The sequence below is a fragment of the Scatophagus argus genome, chromosome 7 (genome assembly GCF_020382885.2).
Source record: "Scatophagus argus isolate fScaArg1 chromosome 7, fScaArg1.pri, whole genome shotgun sequence".
In the NCBI taxonomy this organism is placed as follows: domain Eukaryota; kingdom Metazoa; phylum Chordata; class Actinopteri; family Scatophagidae; genus Scatophagus; species Scatophagus argus.
Genome location: NC_058499.1, coordinates 10731201 through 10756232, shown reverse-complemented (window position 1 = coordinate 10756232; position 25032 = coordinate 10731201). Strand labels below are relative to the sequence as shown.

At 39.7% G+C, this 25032-nt stretch overlaps 2 protein-coding genes across 2 annotated transcripts; one reads left to right on the top strand and one right to left on the bottom strand.

The window, feature by feature from the left end:
* The first annotated feature begins 334 nt into the window (after positions 1–334).
* On the top strand, positions 335–13048 carry arih1 (ariadne ubiquitin-conjugating enzyme E2 binding protein homolog 1 (Drosophila)). Its single transcript, XM_046395448.1, has 14 exons — positions 335–810; positions 3991–4058; positions 4207–4354; positions 5908–6000; positions 6089–6144; positions 6969–7035; positions 7217–7323; positions 7457–7499; positions 7625–7696; positions 8667–8797; positions 9011–9068; positions 10013–10273; positions 10940–11052; positions 11139–13048. Exons 1-14 carry the CDS (start codon positions 523–525, stop codon positions 11221–11223), a joined length of 1590 nt encoding a protein of 529 aa, XP_046251404.1. The 5' UTR covers positions 335–522; the 3' UTR covers positions 11224–13048.
* Positions 13049–14082: 1034 nt separating this feature from the next.
* On the bottom strand, positions 14083–23966 carry c7h15orf39 (chromosome 7 C15orf39 homolog). The gene is made up of 4 exons (XM_046395445.1): positions 23662–23966; positions 17650–20923; positions 17057–17091; positions 14083–16039 (listed from the first exon to the last, which is right to left on the bottom strand). The coding sequence occupies exons 2-4, from the start codon at positions 20879–20881 to the stop codon at positions 16034–16036; spliced, it is 3273 nt and encodes a 1090-aa protein (XP_046251401.1). The 5' UTR covers positions 20882–20923; positions 23662–23966; the 3' UTR covers positions 14083–16033.
* Between the last annotated feature and the right edge of the window lie 1066 nt (positions 23967–25032).

Here is a 25032-nt window from a genome sequence, read left to right as displayed (position 1 = left end):
TGTTGGAAACAAAAAAAATCACCACGTAGGCTAGAAAATAAATGCTTGCTTGAAAGCATATTCGCTGATAAAATATGACAGTCATTTCTTTTGACTTTCTCAATCCAACTGCAAGCGATGTCAAAATCGTATAGTTCGGCTATTCGTCGTCATTTTTGAGTATTTTACAAGTTACCGTTGGAAGCCCCGTAACTTGTAAAGTTTCAGTTGAAAAAACACTCACTTTTTAGCTTGTCGTATTTTAAAAACGTTTTGAAAAATATCAATGTGAAAACAAAAATGTGTCATATAAAAAAAATATTTTTGACATTTTCTTGTACAGCCCATCTGACGTAAGGCCGGCGTCAGTTGGTGACGCTGTGCCTCTTTGTTGGCTTAGCAGCGGCGACGTTTTGTTGTTATTTTCGCTGCAGCTGAAAAACAGGCTCGGATAATTTTGATTCTCGTATTGTTCCGCAATCAAGATTTCACACACTCTAGACCTTTAGGTGTGCTTGTCACAAGTTGATAACCACCCTAGGAATGGACTCAGACGAGGGTTATAACTATGAATACGACGACGAAGAGGAGGAATGTAGCGAGGACAGCGCCGAAGAGGAGCCCGAGGACGACACCCTGGAGCTCGGAGAGGTGGAGTTGGTCGATCCCGTGGTGGCCGGTGGAGAGCGAGATGAGTGCAGTGAGACTGGTGGAGGTGGCCACGGTCCTGGTGAGGAAGAGGAGGAGGACTACCGCTTCGAGGTTTTGACTGCCGAACAGATCCTCCAGCATATGGTGGAGTGTATCAGGGAGGTCAACGAGGTCATCCAGGTAGGTATTTTGGCATGTCAGTGTCAGGAAAAACCGGGGTCCAGATTTGGGTGAAGCGTAAACAGGCCTTGGACATTAGCTTAGCGGTTAGCTTTGGAGGAATAGTTTACGTACTGGAAGTTGGCAGTTTCACAACAGTGATAACATTTAGGTTTTTTCACGTAGAATTCCCTTTAACTGTGCAACACTTAATATGGAAATATGGGCAACATTAAATGTGTATATTTAATAATCAGTTTCGATACATTTTTCCAGGAAGTAGTCTAATCCCTATTGAAGTTGCCAGCAACGTTTGCTAAGCTAATGTTAGCCTGCAAGTTAGCTAGCTTGCTTGCTAACTAGCCAACTGCAACCGTTAACCTAGCACCTCACCGGAAAAGCACAACGTTAGTGTCTTTAGTTCTAGAATTAAAAAACTGCCAACTCCTCCTAGACGGCAGCAGGGGTTTGTTATCCAAGGAATAAAAACTGTACGTTACAAAATGTGTGAACTAACATAAACGTTGACGTTATTGTAATGTTAGACGAAAGGCTTGGTCATCGAGTTGCTTAGCAAGTTATATGCTAGCTTATTTATGTTGACGTTCACAAGCTATCTTATCATGACATACAAAATAGTTTGGATGGATCACACGAATCAACGTCATAATTTGGCAAGAGCTGTATTTTAAATTAAGTAGATGGGGTAAACTCAGTGGAGCCCTTCGGCTTATCGTCAAGTTGGGCCTCCATTTCCTTTCAGTTATCTACAGTTGGGTAGATAATAAAAAGGAAAGTGGTCTTGATAGACCTGTCATCATTTGCGATTGTAAAAAATAGCGTTGCATTTTATACAAGAAAGTGTCTTTGAATGTCATAATTTCGCCCCAAACGACTGCATATTCCAAAATGGGGAAACCAAAATGGTACGGTGGATACAGTACAGCGGCATGGCAGTTGTTTCCACAGCAGAGACAACTGACATGGTGATTCTTCTAAAAATAGTATTTAGGTCTACCTAAGTATACATAATTTTTAGGTTTTGCTGCACCCGCAAATAATTTTTCCTAAGTAGCCTAAATGTTACCATCATTATTCTCCTTATTTTTTATGTGGAGAATAGGCTAGTTGGATAGCCTTCACATGTCGAGTGAGACTGGCTTTGCCAAGGCTCTGAAGACACCACAAAGGCTAAATTACAAGTAGCCGATGGATTTTTGTCATCCGTAGAATCTTCGTAGACTGTCGGAGATTAGTTAATATTGTCTATGAATACACTGAGAGATATTTCCAATGTTTTGCCTTTCCCCATGTGTCTTCCCTGAAACACCTCGCGGTATCTCAGTGCAGTTCAACAGCACCACGAACTACAGTCTCTTAAATTAGTATAAAACTGAATGAACACCCCTTTAAAACAGTATCAATAAAAACTATAATAAAGGTAGTATTCATTGCAGTTCTCTTGTATTAGACTGATTTAGTTTGGGTAGGTGGATGTAAACTGGAAACTGAGTATATTTTCATGCTTTTTCTTGTCATATGTTATTGATACACTCAAATGAATGTCATGCTTTGTTTCATTGAACTATATCCAGCTTTAATTGCATGTTCAATTACAGTGTTTATCCAGAAAGTGTTATTCTTTGTCACAGCTCAACCTCTTTAGGTGACAGTATGTGTGTTCATGTGGCTGTATGTTAGTGAAGCATTGTCACTTCATTTACACAAATAATATATCTTCAACTAACAGGTTTTCTGCTATTGCACACGTTATTGAACACTGTACTGTAATAATGTTGTGTTTGAATTTCCCTGTGATTTCTACACCTAATTACATCAGGGTGGAGTGAAATAAACACTGTATGTTTGAAGAGGTACATTGAAACATTTCACTTATCTAATCTTGCAATTTGCTGAGAACAGTCCCCAGTGCTTTGCTTAAACAGTGGAACTATGAGACTGTACAATAACGTACTCAACCGCACTCTTGTTCCAGTCTAAAAAGGGAGGTTTGAAATATAATATGTAGCATTTGTGCAATAAAATGTCTAAAAGCTATCGGTCATTTGTTATATTTGTTGTTGAGCCGTTTACTTACGTTATTCCTAAAGAAATCCTTTATTTAATCACAGTAACAATGATTAATGTGACTTCTGCTTTTAATGTGGAGCGACTTTTTAAAAGCTGGTGCATTGTGTTCTCTGTACTATACGGCTCCCAAAAGCTAACTGCATTCAAACACAATGCAAAACAACTTTTTGTCCTTTGTTATTCAAGGGAATTTTCCTGCTGGAGCCCTGTCATGAGTCTGCTGGCTACAAAAAAGAAAAAAAATTGGATTTTTCTTGACCAATAGGATGTTACTGTTTCTCTAACAATGCACACAGACATATGTGAATTTGTAAATATATAGGTGTGTATGAGAGCACATACTCTGATCTAAAATTTAGTGAAACTCTAGTTGTTTTTACCCCTCCAGACCCTTTTCTTTTTAATCGCTGTACAGTCTCTTTCGCTTAAGAAAGCAGAATTGTATATTACAGTTCATATTATCTGCAGATGTTTTGTTTTAGATTAAACATTTTCAACTTGATGAACTTCAGTGATTAGTTTGCATTTGTTTGCATCTTTCCAATGACTTTTCAAGCCAGCTTTAAATTTGAAACTTATCTGCTTTAGCACATCATCACTGCTGTTGCAGTGCTCTACAGTATGGTGCACGTCTATGGAGCCGTCCTAAGATATGGACATTGTGGGATCAGTGTTGCAAATATAAATGCAGATTGGATTACATCAGAAATAGGGCTGATGTTTGGTGGTTTTTTTTAAAAAACTATATATTGGCATTGTCCATAATTTATCTAGAGGTTTGTGATGTCATAAACATTTTACCTGTGATATGTCTATAGACACAGCATAGCATTTCATATGGAATGTAATGCTGGGCTTCATTGCCTCCTCTTGAGCAAGTACTGTTAACAGAAAAAAAGAGAAAATGAAACTCTTCTGCAGTATAATACAATCCAGTAGAAGGACCAATCGGTTTTTAACAGTTTCTTGATTTGGTGTCGGAGAGGAGTGGGCTTCTTTGGCTGCAGTTTGTAATGACATTTTATTTGTATGTAAGTTCTTATGACTTGAGAGTGTGGTTAATTTTCAAATTCAGATTTATTTATTACTAACCATTTTTTGCTCCTCTAGAATCCTGCAACAATAACACGCATCCTTCTCAGTCACTTCAACTGGGATAAAGAAAAGCTTATGGAAAGGTAAGAATGACTTCAGTGCATTCTGTCTTTTTCTGCCACTTTTAATTTGCTAACTAACGGCTATGTTAGCTGAGAATATACTGGAAGGGCTCATATTTTTGTGCTTTTTCTAACACTGTGATTTTCTTTTTTGACTCAATTTATGCAGGTATTTTGATGGTAACCTTGACAAGCTTTTCTCAGAGTGTCATGTAATTAACCCCAGTAAGAAGCCTCGGATCCGTCCTCCAATCAACACTAGATCATCGGCACAGGACATGCCATGTCAGATCTGCTATCTAAACTTCCCCAACTCTGTGAGTACCATTATGACACAAAGTTGTGTTGGCCCAGGTGAATGTATATTCTGGTCTAAATTGTGAAGTTACAATAGGCATTTTGTTGAAAATTGTTAGACAAAAAAAAGCTGTGTCTTGACAAAATACTGCAGTGGCGATTTAAGGCATAGTTTACGTTGCACAGGGCAGTCCCTAACTGAGGCTTTGTTACAGATGGTGACATTTCATTCTTTTACCATTAGAGGTTGACCGATTCATCAGTTTTGCCAGTTAACTGGCGTCAATAGAACATTTAAAAACTAACTTAATAGATGGAACTTGGCTGTAATTTTTGTGTGTGACGGTGCAGCTTCCATCAGACATGCAAGGACTTAACGTCACGGTTTTGCATGGAGGCTCCATACACAAAGTAAAAGTAATCTCGATGTGGGACTGACATCAAGTTCACTCCAAGATTGTAGTATCCAGAGTAACGTGTCAACAACTTTGCTATGCAACTGTCCCACAGAGATAGGTTCACAAGCAGCACTCCAGCATCAAGCAGCATGACAATCCATAAAGAGAGCACAACAAAAGTTGCATCGACTGTCCTTGTCTCTGTTAGTCCTATATGTAGTTCTATGTTGTTATCCTGATCATTTTTTTCTACCAGCCCACAGTTAGAAGAAAAGGAAGGCACCGTATGGCAAAACTCAGAATTCTATAAACACTGCATTTTTAATACTTAGGCTCTAAAAGTTATTTTATTGCAGTGTTTTTAAAAATAGTCATATCCAATATGCATACATTTTGTTTGATAAAAAATACGAAATATGTTACTCATCTAAAAGTCAACTTAGTTGGTGAGTCAAAAAGTTATATCCAAGTAATATATTTACAGTACAGCAATAACTCCCATACAGTCGTCATACCAGCGCTTATGGGAATGCACTGTTTTTCCACCTTTAAGATGGCAACGAATATAGTGTGTGAAAAGGGTGAGAAACCCAAGAGAGGACACTTGCTGTTCTGTTAGATGGTGCACCTATTTTGTTATCTAAAAATCTAAAATCACATACTGGGGCAACAATATACTGGTGTTGTTAGGTTCAGTGTAAAAAGGAAAAGCTGTAGTAATGACGGTGTTTTTTTGTGAGAGTGTTACAAGATCTCTCTTAACGAGGGTCTACTAACACTCAAAGAAAAAAAATTAAACCCAAATTTAAATGAGGGTACTGACTGTGTACCTTTATCAACAGAAAGAACTTTAACATCATGGAAAGACAGATCCCTACCATTTATTGAAATGGCAGAGTATGTGTAGTTAAAGTATATTGTGAATTGTCTAAATATTATGAAGGCCAGGCTGGTAAATGTTTTGGGAATGGTATTAAGTTGTTGTTCAGGGAGAAAACAGAGTGATCCAGATGATTTTCATCTAGAATATATTATTTTTTCCTCTGAATGGCCTCACTCTAAAGGCTTTAACTTGCCAGGTTAGCAGAAGTACATATGCTTAAAACGGTGTGGTGTCTGGTTGATCATATTTACTATATGTATACTATACATATATACTATACTTCCTCTTACAGTATTTTACAGGCCTTGAGTGTGGACACAAATTCTGCATGCAATGCTGGGGAGATTACCTGACCACCAAAATCATAGAGGAAGGAATGGGACAGGTACCAGCTAATATTTGTTTTATAACACAAGTCACTGTTAGTATATTATTAGCCATCTAAAAATTTGCCTTGTGTTTTGCTTTCTCAGACCATCTCTTGTCCTGCTCATAACTGTGACATTCTGGTTGATGATAACACAGTCATGTGAGTATCTGTCTGGGCTTCTATTTGTTTTGGTATCTCTTTGCGCATCGGTCAGTAGAATACGTAGGTGCAACTGATCCCTTCTGGCAATGAAAAGAGCAGGAAATAAATGATTTCTCGTTTTTGTTTTTTCAGTTATGAAAAACATGAACTGTGACATGAACTGTGGACACAGACAGACACCCTTCACTAACAAACTACTACTAATTATTGCCAAAACAGCTTGAAAAGTCAGTCATACAGTTTTATCAAATAATAAGGAACTCAGACTTAATTATTAAATCCAAATAAATTGAAAGTCAGCACTGTGAAATCAAACATGCTTTTCTATTTATGCTATAGCTTTTTGTGCATTTAACAGGAATAGAAACTAAATTGAAAGAACTGGATAAACAAATAGCCTTTTAAGTTTTTAATGTAGGGCCATCTTGTTACATCTCCACTTTTGTATAATGTTGATGCTCAGTCTGTTGTGCAGTGAAATATACCTCCATATTGAAAGCATGGACCCTAATCTCCTAATGTACCAGCTGTTAAGCTGACAGTAATTGTCTTGACCTACATTCTGATCTGACCAGCTAGCAAGACACCTAACCCTGATCAGTTTAGGGTGTAACACTGCAGAAGAATATTCATCCCATGTCGGTATTTTGTTTCATGAAATTAAATATTCTCCCCATGAAATGACACATAGGTAGTAACCTGTATTAATTAAAATGGTTAGTCAATAGTTGGTCAATTTCAGAAAAATGAATATTTTTACTGTAATCTGAATTCACAATTTCATTTCTCTCAGTTAATAAATGATTTGACTTCTCCTTTAGGCGCCTCATAACCGATTCAAAAGTGAAGTTGAAGTACCATCATTTAATTACAAATAGTTTTGTAGAGGTAAGCTTTGAGATTTTTCACTCCTTAACAATATGTTGAAATGGAATATAAAGTATTGATTTATAATGCTGAGCTGTTAGGTTACCCTGTGTTCACAACTTGAACAAACAGGAACCTTCTTTGTACTTAAGCGTCCATGAAACTATGAGTTTATATTTTTGTCTCTCATTACTCTTTTAAGTGCAATCGACTGTTAAAGTGGTGCCCTGCACCAGACTGCCATCATGTTGTCAAAGTCCAGTATCCAGATGCCAAGCCAGTGAGGTGTAAGTGTGGCCGTCAGTTCTGGTAAGAAATCTTTTTAAAAAAAAACAGTGACTATTGACTAATGTGAACTAAGGGTTACAGTTCACTCTGTAAGTTTAATCATAACTATTACATACTGTGTGAATTTGACTTCTTATGCCTCCTATTGGTGCAGCTTCAACTGTGGAGAGAATTGGCATGACCCTGTGAAGTGTAAGGTAAGCCAGTCGGGAATTAAAGAAATGCCAACCTATTTCTCCAGCATCTTGAGTGAAATTCTGTTAAGATTAGCATTCGTTGTCAGCATGATTATTTTTTTATTCTTATTCAAATCCTTCTGTAGTGGCTGAGAAAATGGATTAAGAAATGTGATGATGACAGTGAAACTTCGAACTGGATTGCAGCAAATACTAAGGTATGGAATCAAAGTGGCTTAGGCTATATTCACACTTGATTTATTAGGAGGAGTCGTTTACTCAAAACTGGGGAGCATTTGAACCCAGAGATCACTTTGTTTAGGTATGTGTGCACACAGCAGTAGCATTTGCATGTGAGACAGAACAAGTAGGTCAAGATAACCAAAAAACAGGGTGATCTCACAGCTCATCTCCAGCCTTGGGCATTCATCAATCACTCACCACAGGCAAATTTTTCTGCCAGTCCGGGGTGGAATCAAACCGGCGACCCTTGTGATCATGAAATTGTTCAGGAAGCAATGTTATAATTGATCTTTATAATCATTACTGTACAAGACACCTTTTCTTGCTGTCTCTGCCTGTTATTTATTTTTCGTAATGTGGATGATTTGCCAGCACTTTGTGACACCATAAATAAATATAAATATATAAATATACACATCAGAGGTATTAAAGTACAGCATTAACTTGTGTCAATCACCAGAGTTTGTTTTCCCCGTGTGGGTCCTGATGGTGACAATCACGAAAACTATCGGGTCAACAAGTCACCTATCAGTCTGTTTACATCTGTGGCTTTGTAGTCGGTGTGAACAGGAACTGCACCAGAACTGAACTGCAACACTAAAATGAAACCACAGGTGTGAATACACCCTTTGCTGTGATGATCATATAAACACATAAACATTTCAGATGTTGAATTACTGATCATACTGAATAGTAAGATGTAAGACAAACAGTGTGCCTATTTTTCCTTCATATTTTTACGCTGACTGTGTCAAGTGTTGACCCAAATGAAACAGCTCATTTGTTTGAATTGCATTTCTCTGGTCCCAAGTTATCAGTCCCTTATTAATGTTTCAGACCCACCTTTAGACCCATGTCATTTTTAAATTTCTTAAATCAAAAAATTTACAGACTTTTAAATAAGTTTTTTATGAAACTTAGACAAATCATTACTTCTTCTGACAGGAGTGTCCAAAATGCCATGTCACCATTGAGAAAGATGGCGGATGCAACCACATGGTTTGTCGAAACCAGAACTGCAAAGCTGAGTTCTGCTGGGTCTGCCTGGGTCCATGGGAACCTCACGGCTCAGCATGGTAAGAACCAATGGCTTATAAAGTAATTGATTCTGATGGTGTCAGCTCCACTCTTTCCTGCCATTTCATGTCTAAAATACATATTCAACATCTGCAATGTTACAAATTGCATGTGAGAAAGTATGAAATCAGAAAATACTTTCAGAAATAGTAATGTGTCTTATGGTATTCTGGAAAACATTGTTGATGGTTGTGACCCAACTGGTATTTCAGGTACAACTGCAATCGCTACAATGAAGATGATGCAAAGGCAGCGAGAGATGCTCAAGAGGTAATAAATTATATATATACGTACACATACATATGCATAAATAATATATATATATATATTATTTATGCATATATATATACACACATTTTAGAACCTTTTGTACTAGTGTTGACTAATAAATCATATTTAATTGTCATCACCATATAAACATGCGCAATAAATATACTCACTGTAGGTGAGAGGTGGGGTCGCCAGTCACTCGCAGGGCTGACACACAAGACAGACAACAACTCATGCACACACTCGCACCTCGGGGCAATGTAGAGTTCTGTGTAATGTAATGTGCATGTTTTTGGGGTCGTGGAAGTAAGCTGGAGGACCCACGAGGACACACAGAGAACATGCAAACTCTGCACAGAAAGGCCCAGACCTGGAACCTTCTAGCTGTGAGGTGACAGTGCTAACCACTGCACCACCGTGCCAGTGAAATATTTGTATTGAAGTTGCAGTACTATATAACTTTCTTATAAAAGGTGATGGCTGAGGAAGAAGAGAAGAGATAATTTGACTGCTTGAATAGTTGTTTATCGTTTATTTATTGCAAGTATCCAGTTTTGAGGAATGTTATCGTACATCTGTATGCCATTTTATTTATGTTTTGTATGTATATGATGCTCTTCTTCAGTGTGCAGCATTTATCTATATTTGCCACAGGTGAGAATATAGAATTATGAGAATGTAGCCCATTTCAGCTAATCATACAACTGACAGTTTTTCATGTAACCTGGCTAAGTTTATGTAAAAACAGTTGACTCATTGGGGTGTAAATAATACAGGAAATGGTCCTATTTTGGCTTTATTTGCTGAAATACCTGCAGAATACAATTTAGACCTTTCATTATATGTTGCTGATGATTAAGTTCTCAGTGTGTTTGAAGTTTTATGGTCACTTACAAGTCATGTAGTGTGCTTGAGCTAAAACCAGCTCCATGCTGTGTGTGCAGCGCTCCAGGGCCGCCTTGCAGAGGTACCTGTTCTACTGCAACCGCTACATGAACCACATGCAGAGCCTGCGCTTTGAGCACAAGCTCTATGCTCAGGTCAAGCAGAAGATGGAGGAGATGCAGCAGCACAACATGTCCTGGATTGAAGTGCAGTTTCTGAAGAAGGCTGTGGATGTGTTGTGTCAGTGCCGCTCCACACTCATGTTCACCTACGTCTTTGCCTTCTACCTCAAGAAGAACAACCAGTCCATTATTTTTGAGGTATGATAAAAGAGAAAGTGTTGGCTCAGATGTCATGAATGTGAGCAGATGGTGATAAACAGTTTTTCAAAGTAGTTATGATGTGAAATGTTAATATTGTCAGTAAACCGCCATTAAATAAGGAATTTATCCTTGTACTAGAATTTTGTTCAGGAAGAGTGTTTGTAGTGCCACATCAAGGCAGCACTACATGTGCAACAATAACGATCTTCTTTGGCAAACATTTTCTAATCATAGATACTTATGTCATTCTCAGATTACAGGCACTTTTAAAATTTTAAACAATTGCAAAACTAAGTCTTTGCACGAATAGACACTTTGTCAAACACAAGATTAGAAATAAAAATTATCTTAGTGCATCATATTACATCATGCCACCCTTTGCTTTCTCTGACACACATCTCTCACCATTTCTTTGATTCACACACAGTGTGATCACTTGGTTGTTACGTGGTTACTTGAGAGATGGCTGAATGCCAAAGACTTTTGCCAGCAGAACTAGTTCACTGACAAAGGCTCAAAAACAAATTAGTCATACTATTGTTGTTAGGGGCTTCCTGCAGTCTGACCTGGATCTTGGGTAGGTGAACTACTGAATTTTAGGGCACATTATCATGAATAACTGATAATGATAATAGCCATAATTTATTTTCTTTTGTTCATCAGAACAACCAGGCAGACCTGGAAAATGCCACTGAGGTGCTCTCTGGCTACCTAGAGCGGGATATCTCCCAGGATTCCTTGCAGGACATCAAGCAGAAAGTACAAGATAAGTACAGGTCAGTGAAGGAAGAATTGTAATCGCTGCCTAGTACTGTTATGCTGTTGTGTTCTTGGACTCCAACAATGTTTGCTGTCTTTACAGATACTGTGAGAGCAGGCGAAGAGTGCTGCTACAGCACGTGCATGAAGGCTATGAGAAGGACCTGTGGGAGTACATTGAGGATTGAGGACACGTCCCAATGCAACGGACTCTTGAGTATCTTGACAAACTAGAGCGCTGATGCAATTTAACAGGGCAGCACGGGCCTTCTGCCGCCTCTCCTTTGGCAAACCAACCACTTTTGCATCGTTTTTTTTTTCTTGGATTTGTTTAACAAAATCTTCAAAGTAAATTATATTTAAAGAAAAGGTAGAGTAATAAAAAGAAAGTGTACTACAGTATTGTTAGCAACAGAGTGGAGTCTTGAGAAAGCAGAAAATCCATCTTAAACAAATACATCCCTTTGGCTTGTATTGTAACATCTTCCCTGAACTATTATTATATTTTCCTGTTTTTTCTTTTTTTTTTTTTTCTTTTGCTTGTGAATCTTCTGTTTTGATTTTGACTTATGTTTTCCCATTTGTGTGAAAATGTTTTCAACACAGCTTTAATTGTCCTGGCCATGTCTGCAATATGTGGTGAGATCCTTGTCTGGGTGGTTGAATGTTGATAGGCTGATTACAAAGGGGCAAAGACATTTCAGGGGGGAAAAGCCGAAAAAAAAAAACATCAAAAGAACAAAATAGAAAGTCTGTATTTTTCAATTTGTAAATAGTCCATATGCATGGAAGTTAAAGAGCAAGAGTGGCACGTGTTTGCATAATTTTTAAATTTTGAAATATTTATTCTTTACCAATATTGAAAAAGGGTGTACTTTTGCCATGTAGGTTGAGTCTATGTACTCCCTCTACAGTGTGTGGGAGTTTGGAGGTCTTTGGCAATAAGGCATTCGCCCTATCATCCCCAGTCTCTTCAGAGCAGTGCACAAGTTACACCTTATCAGTAACTCTAAATGGGGACTGATAGAAAGAATTTCTCTTGGTTGCCATGTGATCAGATGAATCAGATCAGTGAAAAGTGCACCGAAGAGTTAGAAAACCAAGAGCAGAAACATTTTTACAGTTCAAAGGTAAGGTAGAATGTTCCGGCCCAGTGTCCCTCTATTCTAACCTTTTGCCGTACCCCCTTAGTTGTTTTTAGAGGTGTTTAACATTTAAAACACATTACTAATTGTTTGCAAGAGCCAAACTGAGTGACATTCACTCTTTTTCTTTTTTTTTTGCTCTCTTTCCCGACGTGGCTTGAGGTAGCCCTCGTAAAGCTCGGCTTGCACCTTGGGGATTGAATGAGGATAATAGAATGTACTGACAGCACAGCTTTGTAGTGCTGCTAATTGGGCTGGATCACTGTCAAACAGAGTCAAGCATTTGCCTCTCTCTTGCAAGGAAATCTTGGATGGCATGGGGTTGATAGTGGCCATGCCTCTTTGAAGAGATCTCTCACCTTGCAGTGAGACTGAACATTGCTTTTGAACCAAGCGGCACAGATGGACTTGTGTGATCCTAAGGCAGATGATGAATATAGGGCGAACTTCTAAAGGTTATAGGACTGTTTTATAACGCTGTTCTGCTTTTGCATTAAAGACTATTTTCGCACATGGGTTGAGGAGGATTCGACATGGAAATGTCAGTGCCCCTCCAGTTTTTGCATTGTTCAATGTGGTGGTTGCACTGGTTGTCAAGCTCTCTGCTTGTAAATGCTCGTTCATGTCTCAGTCTGCAGTATGGCAGTCTTCACACGGTTGAGTGGAGGGGACATGAATATACAGGCACTGATGCAAGTCAGATGATGACACCAAAGTGTCAGCTTTCATTAAAACGCATCCTTTAATCCAGTTTCAGATATTTGGGGAATTCTCGCCCACATGCTTCTTATGTGTTCAGACTTATTATTTTATCCTAGCAAATTATGAACTGTATTGTTTATTTGAATAAATGTCATGAGAAATCTCATTTTTGGGAGTACTGTGTGAGTCATTAGAGTAGGTTTGGTCTCAGTCATATTAATTACCCAGACATCCATGATGCATTTCTGCGCTATGTATTTTGCAATGTAGTGTCCTACAGACCTTTGCAGAGCTGTGTCTTCCAAAATCGCTTGCAAGTTAATTTGGTAACTTTCACTGAGTAATTTTGATTTTAGGCAAAATGTTAGCTTTTATGCACCACTTTTACTTGCCGATTGTATGATACAGATCAGGTGGTTGTTTGTATGTCACTTTTGAATTCATTTTTTCTCAAGTCACAAACCAATGACGACACAAGTTGAATGGATAATAACAAAGGTGGGCTATTTTCTCTGAGTTGTCTTGCAGGTAACACTCCAGCTATAGCTGTGATCATAGACTAATATCCTCTCCAGGGCTCACTCTGTTCTCATTGTGTCTGCTAGTAGTTCATAAACATTTCAACATAACCTTTGAAGTAACAGAAGCAGCTACTTACATTAAATTGAGACATCCAAAAACTTTTAATACTTTTCTACATATCTTTTCTTTATGCTATCAAAGGTGTTTTATTTCCTATTAGTGTAAAAATGTGGGAAAAAAAATAGTTGTCTGTTTTTGGAGAAAATATTAAAGTACAAAATGTTACAAACATTGTTCTGGCATGGGTGGTTGTTTGAAAATGGACGCAATGTTTTTGTTGTGGCAGCAGTTGGTTCCATTCGAAAAAAAACCCAAACAAAACAAACTTTTCCCCTGTACTCAACATGTAAGCTGTGTTTTAACCATGTCCTTAAGAAGAGAAGCCAAACCCACCACTGGAAATGCAATTTTCAACTTAACATCTCTTTGGACAGTTTAAAAGGGAACGTGCAACTACAAATTCTGCCACAGGATGGGGACAAAGACACGCATTAACTGATTTTTCAAAACATCTAATTTTCCATCCTCTAACTACTGAATTGAGAAGGTGTCGCTGGTAATGATTAGGGGTTGGAATTTAGGAATTTAACTTGGGAACAAAGAAGAAGTTGTACAATGTAATCCCAAAGGGGGGAAAAAAAGAATCACCACAACCATTTATTTAATACAGCTAAACAATGAAAACAACGTTTTAACATTTCACTCTGCATAAGTGCAGTGAAATGATAGAAAAAAAATTTAAAAAACATCTGACTTGAGTTGAACGTCTTAAGGTTCAGTGATTACTCACATGGGGACATCTCAGACTTTGCCATTAAAAGACCTCTTGAGCAGCTTGGTACAGAACTACATTAATGCCTATCTGACTTTCAGGTATACACAGTAAAACACCAAACACCATCTTCAGCGTAAAAATCACTCTATAATGACATAAATTTTGTACTGTTACTTTAAACCTATATACATATGGCTGGCACTGTTTGACAGTAAAACCCATTCAAAAATGTCCTAATGTCATTTGCTGGTTTCTCTTTTCTTAATTCCAAAAAACTATCTAACAGTCACTAATATTAATCAGAATAACTTGTCTTACAAGTGACACAACTAACTTTATGGTTACTTACAATTAGAGTGAGGGGGTCACTTTTTTCTGATTTTCAAATTATGCAAAGTTGTGGCAATTCTGTCACATAACCAGAATCCAATTTGTGAGTAAACATAAAAGTCATTGACACACACACACACATATATATATATATATATACACACATAAAAATAAACCACCCTGTAGCTATCAAGTGACAAAGAATATTTACCCGACCTCATTACAAAACAAATATCCAGTCCAACTTCATTCCTGAGGAAGATGATTAGACAGATATTAGCCTGTTGTTTGCAAGTACAAAAAGAAATCATTAAAACTGTCATTGCACTCAGTGATGTGACAAAAAAAAACTTGCACACATATTTGTGTGCAGAAACTAGTCTTCAATCTTGAGCCAGCCTTTTTTGTAGTCTATCAGCAGCTCCAGGTAATACTTCCACTCTGGCTCACTGTCATACCTGACCTCAAATATAGTCTTCAGAGGGTTGGTGTGGGCCTCATGGACACGCAGCACTTCTCCTCTGTACCACACTTCTGATTTGTCATCTTCTTCATACAGATGGCGGATCCTCTTTCCCACCAGGTCTGGGTAGTAGAACCTCATGACCCTCTGAGCTCTCTGGACAGCTGAACGCAGGACCCAGCGCCTCCTGTGTTCAGCGCTGTGGCAAGCAGACAAGTAAGGGCAATATTTTATCTTTAAGAGTGATCTGTGTTTTCTTTTAGAAGAGCGGCTAAGGGGTCTTAAGGTGTGAGAAAAGCCTCCTGTTCTCTGCCACCTGTGGGCTACTGAGGGCGTCCTGCTGTGAAGGTCCATCTCATTGCTCACTTCTCCCTCTCTATCATCAGTCTGCGAGAGGGAAGAATCAGCAAATGTCCCTGAATCTGAGACTGCTTGGTAGCGGGCCTTTTTTCTGCCTAGACCTTCGCTAAACATCCTCCTCAGTTTGAGAATCACACCTGAACAACTGTTTGACTTAACCAGAGATTTGACTGGTTCTGAGGACTGACTAACGGGCTGCAGATTGGAGGATTCTCTTGTCTCTGAGTCACTGGGACAAGGAGATAGCTCGTCCAAGATTAAAGGACATGTCCATGAATTCTCGGAAGTGGTGCATAGTGGAATGACTGAAGAATTCCCCTCTGAATCTATCTGGTCTTTTCCTCTTTTGTCAGTCCCTTCAGACTGATGGCCACTCCCATCACTCACACCTGCAACATCAAATGCTTTATCCTCATCTGACAAACTGTCGTCCAGAAACATACGTCTTGAACGGCTCTTTACCCTACGTTTTGCTCTGTTCCTGTTCAAATTAGATTTTGCTTCTTTGTCCTTCAAGTGTCTCAGTGGGTGCGACTCTGCAGGTGAGGCTGGAGAGGCAATGAGGTCATAAAATCCAGGAGTTCGGCTGATAGTCTCCTCACAGCCTTTGTCTTTTTCTCTGGAGGCAGGATCATCCACATCTAATCCTGAAAGACAGGGAATCTGGTGATTAGGGGAGGTCAACATGAATAATAATGAAAAAAAATCCCAGTATTCCAGATATATAAAAATGAGGTTACTGATGGACTGGAAATGTAAGAGTTTAAAGAATTCATGGAGTAATCAGAGAACCATAAACAAGCAGATGTAAGGAATTCTGACTCAAACAAATATAAATTCATTAATCAAGCTAGCAACCACTCCATCACCTCCACACAGGTTGACAAATCAGTGCTCCCGTAGTGCCTATTCAGCACATAAAGAACAACAACGAACTACTGTATAAAGATCAGCAGACATGGTGATTGAACAGTGTGATCCTCCACCATGAAACACCATTTCAGCAGAGACAGACGGCTGTGGGAGTACACACGAAAAAGGCTGGGGAAAAAGTCAGCTGCTCCAAGGTGTTAGGGTATGTTCAGATGTCAAACTATGTGAGCAGTCAATAATGCCATAAGAGAACAGAAAGTCAAATGCACAAGCCAAATAAAATGACAGTTGTTAAAGGACTAAAAGCGATTTAAATGACAGGCCTGAAGATATTCTATATGTTTGTTAACGTCACCAAATTCCAATGAAAAGACAAAAACCAACCCCTATTGTTTAGTCCCACCCCTCTCTATGACTAAACACAGATGCATGTTGAAGACGATGATCTGCATCTTCTGAAAACATGACCTCCTCTTCAACTCGAAGGGTTGCTGCGGTTAATCTCCCTGTGTGTGGCAGGCTGTCACTTCCTTCCTCTGATAATGTGATGAACAACCTGCCTCACATTCCTTAAGGTCCACTAATGCTATCAAAGAGAATCATGGAAAAGCACAAATAGCCCAGCTCAGTGCCCTTCCCTCCACCCACCCATTTAGTATGTGTATACTAAAAAATTATCATGCAGCTTTTTGTGATTAGTTAATTCAATAAGTTAGCATAAGGGTCCTGATTTCTAATCAGAAAAAGCAAAGAGTAGAGATTAAGGGACAACATAAAAAAAATAAATATACCTGGGCTCTCTTTTGGACATCAGGTGAGGTTGATTCTGTAAAAAATAAATGGATTTTATATTGAATATTTATTGTTGGTTGTGATTCATTTCTTACAAAAAAAGGGCCGCTAAGACTGTTTGAGGGGACACCATGATACAGTAAACAGTCAAAATATGATACTTCTTATTATCCAGAAGAATCAAAAAAAAAAAAAAAAAAATTCGTACTGTCCACTCATTGGGGATTTTCCAAAATCTACTTAGAAAGGCAGGAAATACTGTTGCAATATCACTGTTGTTGTTCAAATGATCAAATTGGAGATATAACATTATCATGTGTCCAAAAAAGATTTTATGGAAACAGTATAATGAATTACTACAGTGAGTCCTGTGATCTATCACGAATAACAGTAAAAACAAATGACACCTAAACCTTACCTTTCATAAGTTATTTTATACTTTTGATTCATGACTGAGGTGAAAAGTTGATTATTTAACAAAACTGTTGCTACCTCTAAATTTATCTGGCTTGATAATACTAGAAATATCATAAATGCAATTTTAAAGGGAAACTAGATTAGACTGTCCCAGTAACTCAGAGTAAGCACTTACCCAGATGTTTGCAGACACAGGTGTAATACAAAAGGTTGATCACGTCAGCATAGACGTCGGGCAGGTGTTTGAGGGACATGAGTCTCCTAAGCCTGGAGGAGCACGCTCGTTTATGAAGCTGGATGAGGATCTTTTCTTCAGAGAGCGTGGTGGGCCGGAGCTCCACTTTGTGTTCTTGCAGGACCTGGTTGATGAGGGTGCCCTGGACCATTGGAAACAGCAGCTCCTTCACTACCAGCATGGGGAGGAACACTGCCCCCGCCCGCATGACGTGTGGAAAAGGACAGTGTTTCTGGGCAGTGTACTCTCTCAACCTCTCGAGGAGCTTATGGAGTGCTGACTTTATCTCCTCATTGAGCCACTCCTCTCTGGCTTTTATCCCCAACAAACAGGACACTTTCTGGACTTTGGTTGAAGGAGCAGATGGTTCAGTCATGTCTAGCTGAGACAACCAGGTTCTGAGCTCCTGCTCTGAAGAGGCCTGCACACATTTGGACACTAGCTGGTAGAGGGAATGGTGCAACTCAAAGAAGTGCTTGCGGACTGGCATTTGAAGCTCTAGTTTTGGTGTACATTCATTTGTCGGCTGCACAGGTGGCTTCTCTGGGGGTTGAACAGGGCTAGAGTGCTTTGTATCACAGAGAACAATATTGTAGGTGGAAAGCTTCAGACAGTGTGGAGGAATGTTTTTGAAATCTAGTCTGCGTTCAGGTGGTTGAGGTTCAGTAATGGATTTGGGTTGTTGGGTCAACACCTGTTCAGGCGGTGTGTTTATATCACTGTGAGGAGATGAGTTCATGCGTGCAGTCACTTCACCAGGTCTGGACTCATCTGATGTCTCGGTTTTATCCGTTAATGATGGTTTCCTTTCAAGTTCATCGGGGTCGCATTTCTTTATCACCAACATTTGCCCACTGTTGGATGAAGCAGTCTCTTCAGGCTCTTTTTTGATTGCCATTTCACTGCAGTCCCTCTGACTCACAGGCGTCTCTACAGAGTTATCGGTGTCCGACTGATCTTCTTTTTCTACTTTAATATTTTTAGGTTCAAGGACTTCTACAATAGGCTTCTCTGTTGGCGTATTAGCATAGATTTCTTTGGAAACTTGACAGGCATCAGACTGCTGTTCATCTGGATCTTGTCTTTTCTCTTTGATGTCTGGCATGATTTTGACTTCAAGCTGCTCAGACAACTGGATGGGTCCCTGTGGTACTCTGCCTGGAAATAACACGCCAGAGGCCTGCAGGTATGCTTGGTAAGGTGCCAAACTGAAGACATTGTCAATAACTGGCATAGGAGGAGACTCACTTTTACTTCCTCCCTGTACATTCTCCATTTCTACCTTTTGTCGTTTCTTAAAGAGTTCCACTTCACATAAATATCTATCCTCTTCTTTTATTTTGATGGGTGAAGATGAGTGAGAATTACTTCTCTTCAAACACCCTTTAAGAACTGTGGGGCCTGAACTAGACAATGGGCCACTGTGTTTATTTCCTGGTTCAACAGCGGGCAAATAATTAACTTTTCTAACATCTGCACTACTACTATGCACAGGTGGGTTGATTCGATCTGAGCCCTGATGGGGTGACTGGGGCAACTGTGCCGCTGGGGAAACAGGAAGGTCTTGTGGCTGTTTTGGGCACCTAACCTGGGTTTCACAGGAGGAATAGTTCAAGAGTCTGTCCATGTTCAAGCCAGTTGATGGAAGGACAGGTCGGTGTACGTGCAGGCCAGTGAGTGGGGGAAAAAATCTGCTAGATTGTATGCTGGACGGTGGGATGTTAGGAAGGCTTGCGTGTCTGGTAGGACTGGTTTGGTCCACACGCTGGAATGGTGAGTTGGTGTGTGACTGACCAACAAGCAGCCTGATGTTGGGGTTGTCTTTGTGTAGCTTTGTTGTAGAGGCATTGGGGTGATCCACACATTGCCTGGATGGGGAAACATTCATGTGATTAGAGTGCAAGCTAGGCGATGCAAGTAGCCTTTTTAGGGGTGGTCTGATGTGGCTTGCATTCAAAGTAAATCGAGGAACTCCATAATATGGATAGTCAAAACCCCGCATTACGGAATGATTTTGCAGTGTTTCAGGGCTAGGGAAAGGCAAAGGAATTTCACCATGAAGCGACGGAGGCACAATGTAATGCTCCCGGGGGGTTGAGATTGCGTGTTTAAGAATAACCGAGACATCTTCTCTCTGCTTACTGCTGATATCTTTACACTGTGTCCTGTTTTCTACCTCTACATGTGCCTGGGGGTAGTAAAACATTGGGTGCTGTGTTATATGACCATATTTGGACATGGGAGAATGTTCCTGATAAACCTCTGAGGTCATATGCTCATATGTATGATTGGAGGGGTATAAGCTAGGGTAGCCTCTGGGGGAGGTCTGCTGACTCTGTTCACTTAAAGAACCAAATAGTGGTCGAGTCAGGGTGCAGGGGTAACTGTAGCTTGGCTCAATCATAGCAGGCAAAGTCCTTGTTCTACCAGGGCTGTATGCCTCCACAGGCATCCTCTTCAGTGGTTCTGCGCTGGGTTCAAACTGTAAACCTCTCTGTTGCGGCAATGCGTTCTGTGCTTTCCTCTGGATGGGTATTCTTTCACCATAGCGAGCATCACTTTGCATCCAATCATGCTCATACAGAGTGTTTGGTATCCTCGGAGAGCCACGTTCGAGGCTGTATCGTTGTCCTATCACACAACCCGGTTCATCACAGCATGGGTTATGTCCATAAACTGGCTTAGGAATAGCTAAGTAAACAGAGTGTTCAGATGGGGGAGATGAAGTGCCACCTCCATTTTTTTGTTTTCCAATCACTACTGACGTAGCACCTACAGGACTGCTGTTACCAGGACTTTTATTGTATAATGTAAAGCCCTGTTTCACTGGGGCGTGATGCAGAGATGAAGAATGAGAACTGCCTTCTTCTGAAGAATTGCTGTCTTGCCTGTATATTATGTGGTTTTCTCCCTCTCTGCCAGAGAGGTGACTCACAGGATTTCTGCCATCCAGCAGATACATCTTTGAGCTGCTCCAAGGAGGAATGAATCCTGCTCTGTCTTTTCCTCTGTTGTCATAAGTCCCGCTGTACTGCAGCGTGTGCTTACCCAGGAAATCAGACATATTTCTTGGTTTTGACAGTCCTGTGGGTGCTAGGGTCCTATCGAATAATGGCATCTTGCATTGAAACTCCGGGTTAATGAGGTTCTGCATCGACTGGCTGCTCATCATGTAGTAACTTTGTTTTGACCGTGCAGGGATTTGGCTCCAGACCTGAGAATATAAAAACAACAATTAAAAATCTGTCTTCATTAATTAATTTCTATGAAAGATTAGTTAAAAAGATCCATGTTTTTAGCTAGTTCAACCAAACTCCCATCAGCAGAATACAGGAAGAGAAACACATAATGGAGTCAATGTTGGAGAACAACTAGCTTGAGGCATCATCACATGTATGTCACATACACCCTCGTCAGTTGATGCACACTGATGGAAACAAAATGCAACAAGTGGCAAAGAAATTAAAGTAGGAATGTGTGGGGATGATCTATAACTTCACACTCATGCAAGAGATATTAGTGAATGACAAAGGCCAAGAGCCAATGTGACCACTGCTGTGTTGCAATAAACAAACCAGCCTGCGTGGTGCAGCCTCTGACATTACCAGTTATGGTAATGATATAATATCCATGTGTGACTGAAAGCGGTCTTCACTTCAAGGCTGCATATATGAAAATTATGATGGGACTAGATGACTGTAATACTGTTATCTGACTCATATTCAATGCACTGTGGTCTTAGTACTGCTCATTTGGATGTCAAAATGTGTCATCACCATCACATTATACATATATGTGTATATATACATACATATAGTCTATTTATAATTTTTTGTTCTTGAAAATAATGTGAAATAAAAAAAGCATCAAAGCATGTCAACTAATCAGTAAATTAGCTTATCATAAAAATAATCAGATGTAAATAAATACATTTAACTTTTCTGACTTGAGATGCAGAAGGTTCCCTGTTTTCCCTGCTTCTTCTCAAGCTTTCTGCCCCTCGAAGTCTGTGCCAGATAATGCAACATGTGACATCCCTGAGAGCTTATGAACAATACACAGATTTTTTTTTATTTGTTATACTGTTTACTGGCTCTATCAAGGTCTATTAAAGCACCTCAAAGACACATTTAAACGTTTACTTTTATCTCACTATTAAATCATGATATCAAGTTAATAATGTAAGAGAAAGAAAAGCAGCAAATCCTCACCACTGAGAGCTGTAAGTAATGTGAGCTCAATGAGCTAAGAAAAAATGACATAAATTAGTGATAAATTATCAAAATAGTTGCTGATTAATTTTCTGTCAATTAGCAGATTATTTAAAATCTAATTTGGAAAAATAACCAGTGAAAATGCCTGCTAAATCTGTGTTGTATATTGGATAGCAATAATGTGAAGATGTTCAAAAAGATCTCCGCTGACACCTTCTTGCTTGTAAAACAAGTTTAGTACAAAAAGCTCAGCATCAAATTAAGCACGCGCATGTGAGAGGATCCCGGCCAATATGGATCACTCTACATAAACATCTCGAATCACCTGCTTATATAGGTTGGTTGTTTACATACAAAGGGGAGGATAACATCTGGAAATTGACCAATGACCTTCCCAAGACACTGAAAGAAAGGAAATTCCATTTTCCTGTGTAACATATACCTTTGGAGCCGAGGTCATACATACCAAGAGGCCCCAGAAAAACATCACTCATCCTAATCTCCAGATACTACACCTGCATGTGCCCCTTTCATGATAAAATCTCTGTATACATAATGCCTAATTCTGGCTTTTCCAACCGGCAGTATAATTCACCAACTACGGCCGATGACCTCACGACATGTGATGAATATATAACTTTTGCCACACAGTGCTCTCCAGGGCCAAACATCCCTGTCAGCCAAATTCAGAGCACAGCCAACATATATTGAAACAACTAGATCCATTGAACGCATCTAACAAACTGAGTGAAAATGTTTAATAAAAATAAAAATGACTAATTATTCTCACATAGACGACATATCTGTGTAGGCTGAGATGAGCCCACACGGGTTACCTTAAGACCAAGTCAGCCTCATGCAGCAGCACACAGACCCTAACAGATGTTATCACTTCATCCTGTTGACACCTTTCGATTAAGTACAAAGCGATGGCTCATCTGCATATAGCGAGGAGAAATGCAGTTTTCATGTGCGCGAAGGAAACTGCGGAGGACGATGTTCACGGACTGAAAGCTGCACACTCTGAAGCGTGTGTGTGTTTGTGTGTGTGTGTGTGTGTGTGTGTCGACACTCTTAGATCCGTAAAGCAAAGGTGATGGAGAGTTCCGAGAGCTAAACAGTCCAAATTGCTGAGCTTCAAACCACGTTGGAAAGGAAAGCTATTTAAAAGCTACAGGCTAAATCATTTAGATCACAAGTAGGGTCTCTCAGGTCGTAGAAAAGTTCACATGACACGGGGACACGCAGGGGAAAAAAAGCAATAGTTTCTATCCGGAAAGCTGCTCATAGTAACCAATAAAAAAATGACTCAGCTCACACATAAAAACGGAACTTAAACCCTGCGAAAAAGTTTCTTTTTTCTTTCTTTCGCAGTTTCTTTTGCCAGGCAGGGAAGTCATCACACACACAAACATATTTTTTATACGGGATAAAGGCCATTACCTTTTTGTCCTACCTGCAAGAACTTAATAGGACGCAAATAAGATGGAAATTAAATACGCTCAAGAGCTCGATCACAACAGTGCATGTAATTTCCTTACAGGCAGCGAAAGCGACGTAACCCACGGTTCAAGTAAACCACACTGAGAGGGGGGGACAGTTTCAAACACTTCAGGTGCACTGATTTGCCTGCGATAAATAGTTGATAATCTGTTAAGGTTCCTTAAAAAGATACGCTTGTGTGCGATCCGCGTTCATTTGGACATTTCAAGGTTGAGAAGTAAATATGTTTTCTTACCACGCTGCTGTGGTGACAACAAACGATTTCCACAATGACTCCATGAAACACAACTTCTAAGAAGAGAGGGGGGAAAGTCCTCTTCTGTTGCGTGTTATTGCACTCGGTCAGCCCGGATGTGCCAGAATTTGACCCAAATGAAAGCCTGCCAAAAGGTTGAAGCGGCTTGCCCGAGGTCCACGCGGCTTTTCGAGAAGTTAACAAACTGAAAAAAAGACAAAAGGGAGGAGGAGGATGGTCTTTGATCAATAGGCGGAGTCACACCCACTGTCTATCCATGCCTGTGTTTTCTACATATGTAGGCTAACGTTTTCCAGCTGGCCACTTTCTCACTTTTATTGGCTGTGTCTAATAACCAGTTGCCAGCTGGCTGCTGATGTCACCTTAAGTGAACTCATAGACTTTTTACTCATGCGGCGAAAGAAAACGCAAGAGTGTGTGTTTGGTGCTGTTGATTTCTGTAGCCTGATTTGCACAGTCCTCCCTGTAAATACCAAACCACTCTATGGAAGTTAATGTAAGACATCTTTTTTTCTTTTTTTTTTTTAATTTGGTGCTCATTCACATACGGTTTCAGAACCTGATCTTGAATTATTTTTGGGGTTCACCGTTCAACCAGCACAGCTTTTGAACCACAGAACCAATGAACCAGTGAACCACAGAGAGTTAAGGAAAAGGCACTAAGTAAATAAAATAACAACATAATGTAACTTATGTTGTGAAGGAGTGCTGCAGCTCAGAATCACCACCAGGTTTCCTTACCTAGTTAATGGTTGACTACGTTTGACCAAAGTTTAAATCGGGTCATCCATTACCTTGGGCAAGCTGTGTTTTATCTCTAGTAAAACCCTGTAGTAGTGTAGCATTACAAAGCAATTCCGATGTGCGATTTTTAGCAGCATGAGTTCTTTTAAAAAAGATCATTCTAGTGAAATGCTGCCAGTCCAACATTATTTTAAACCTAAATTCTTCCACTTGCTTGTTTTACCCTGTGGATGAGTTCATTTCTTGCTGCACTTGCATCATACCAGTCCCACATCACCTGCGAACTGGAGGTTTATTATGTGCATCCTGTGGGACTGCCACAGTTTAGTCTAGACAAGTTGGTGGCTTCCATCAGTCCCTGTGGTCTCGCAGGTAAAGAGGCACTCATCAGGGGGTTTGACTGAGGAGAACAAGCAGGGACCATTCCCCACGGAGCTCTTTCACATCTCTCCCATTTCCAGTTACCATGGCATTACAGCTTAAGGCTAACCAACATAAAGCGTCAAGGGTCTAACTGTGTGCTGTATGGGTAAAGCAACACAAATCTTCAAACATACAGGGTGACAATGATGCACTAAAGACATTTCTGAATATTTTACTCTGTTA

Excerpts from the sequence above, each read along its gene's own strand:
- arih1 (XM_046395448.1), top strand. The coding sequence starts at position 523 with ATGGACTCAGACGAGGGTTATAACTATGAATACGACGACGAAGAGGAG. Across the intron at positions 7,324-7,456 it reads AAGTGTGGCCGTCAGTTCTG|CTTCAACTGTGGAGAGAATT; the intron begins GTAAGAAATCTT and ends CTATTGGTGCAG. Across the intron at positions 11,053-11,138 it reads AAAGTACAAGATAAGTACAG|ATACTGTGAGAGCAGGCGAA; the intron begins GTCAGTGAAGGA and ends CTGTCTTTACAG.
- c7h15orf39 (XM_046395445.1), bottom strand. The coding sequence starts at position 20,881 with ATGATGAGCAGCCAGTCGATGCAGAACCTCATTAACCCGGAGTTTCAA. Across the intron at positions 17,092-17,649 it reads CTGTGTCTGCAAACATCTGG|AATCAACCTCACCTGATGTC; the intron begins GTAAGTGCTTAC and ends TATTTTTTACAG.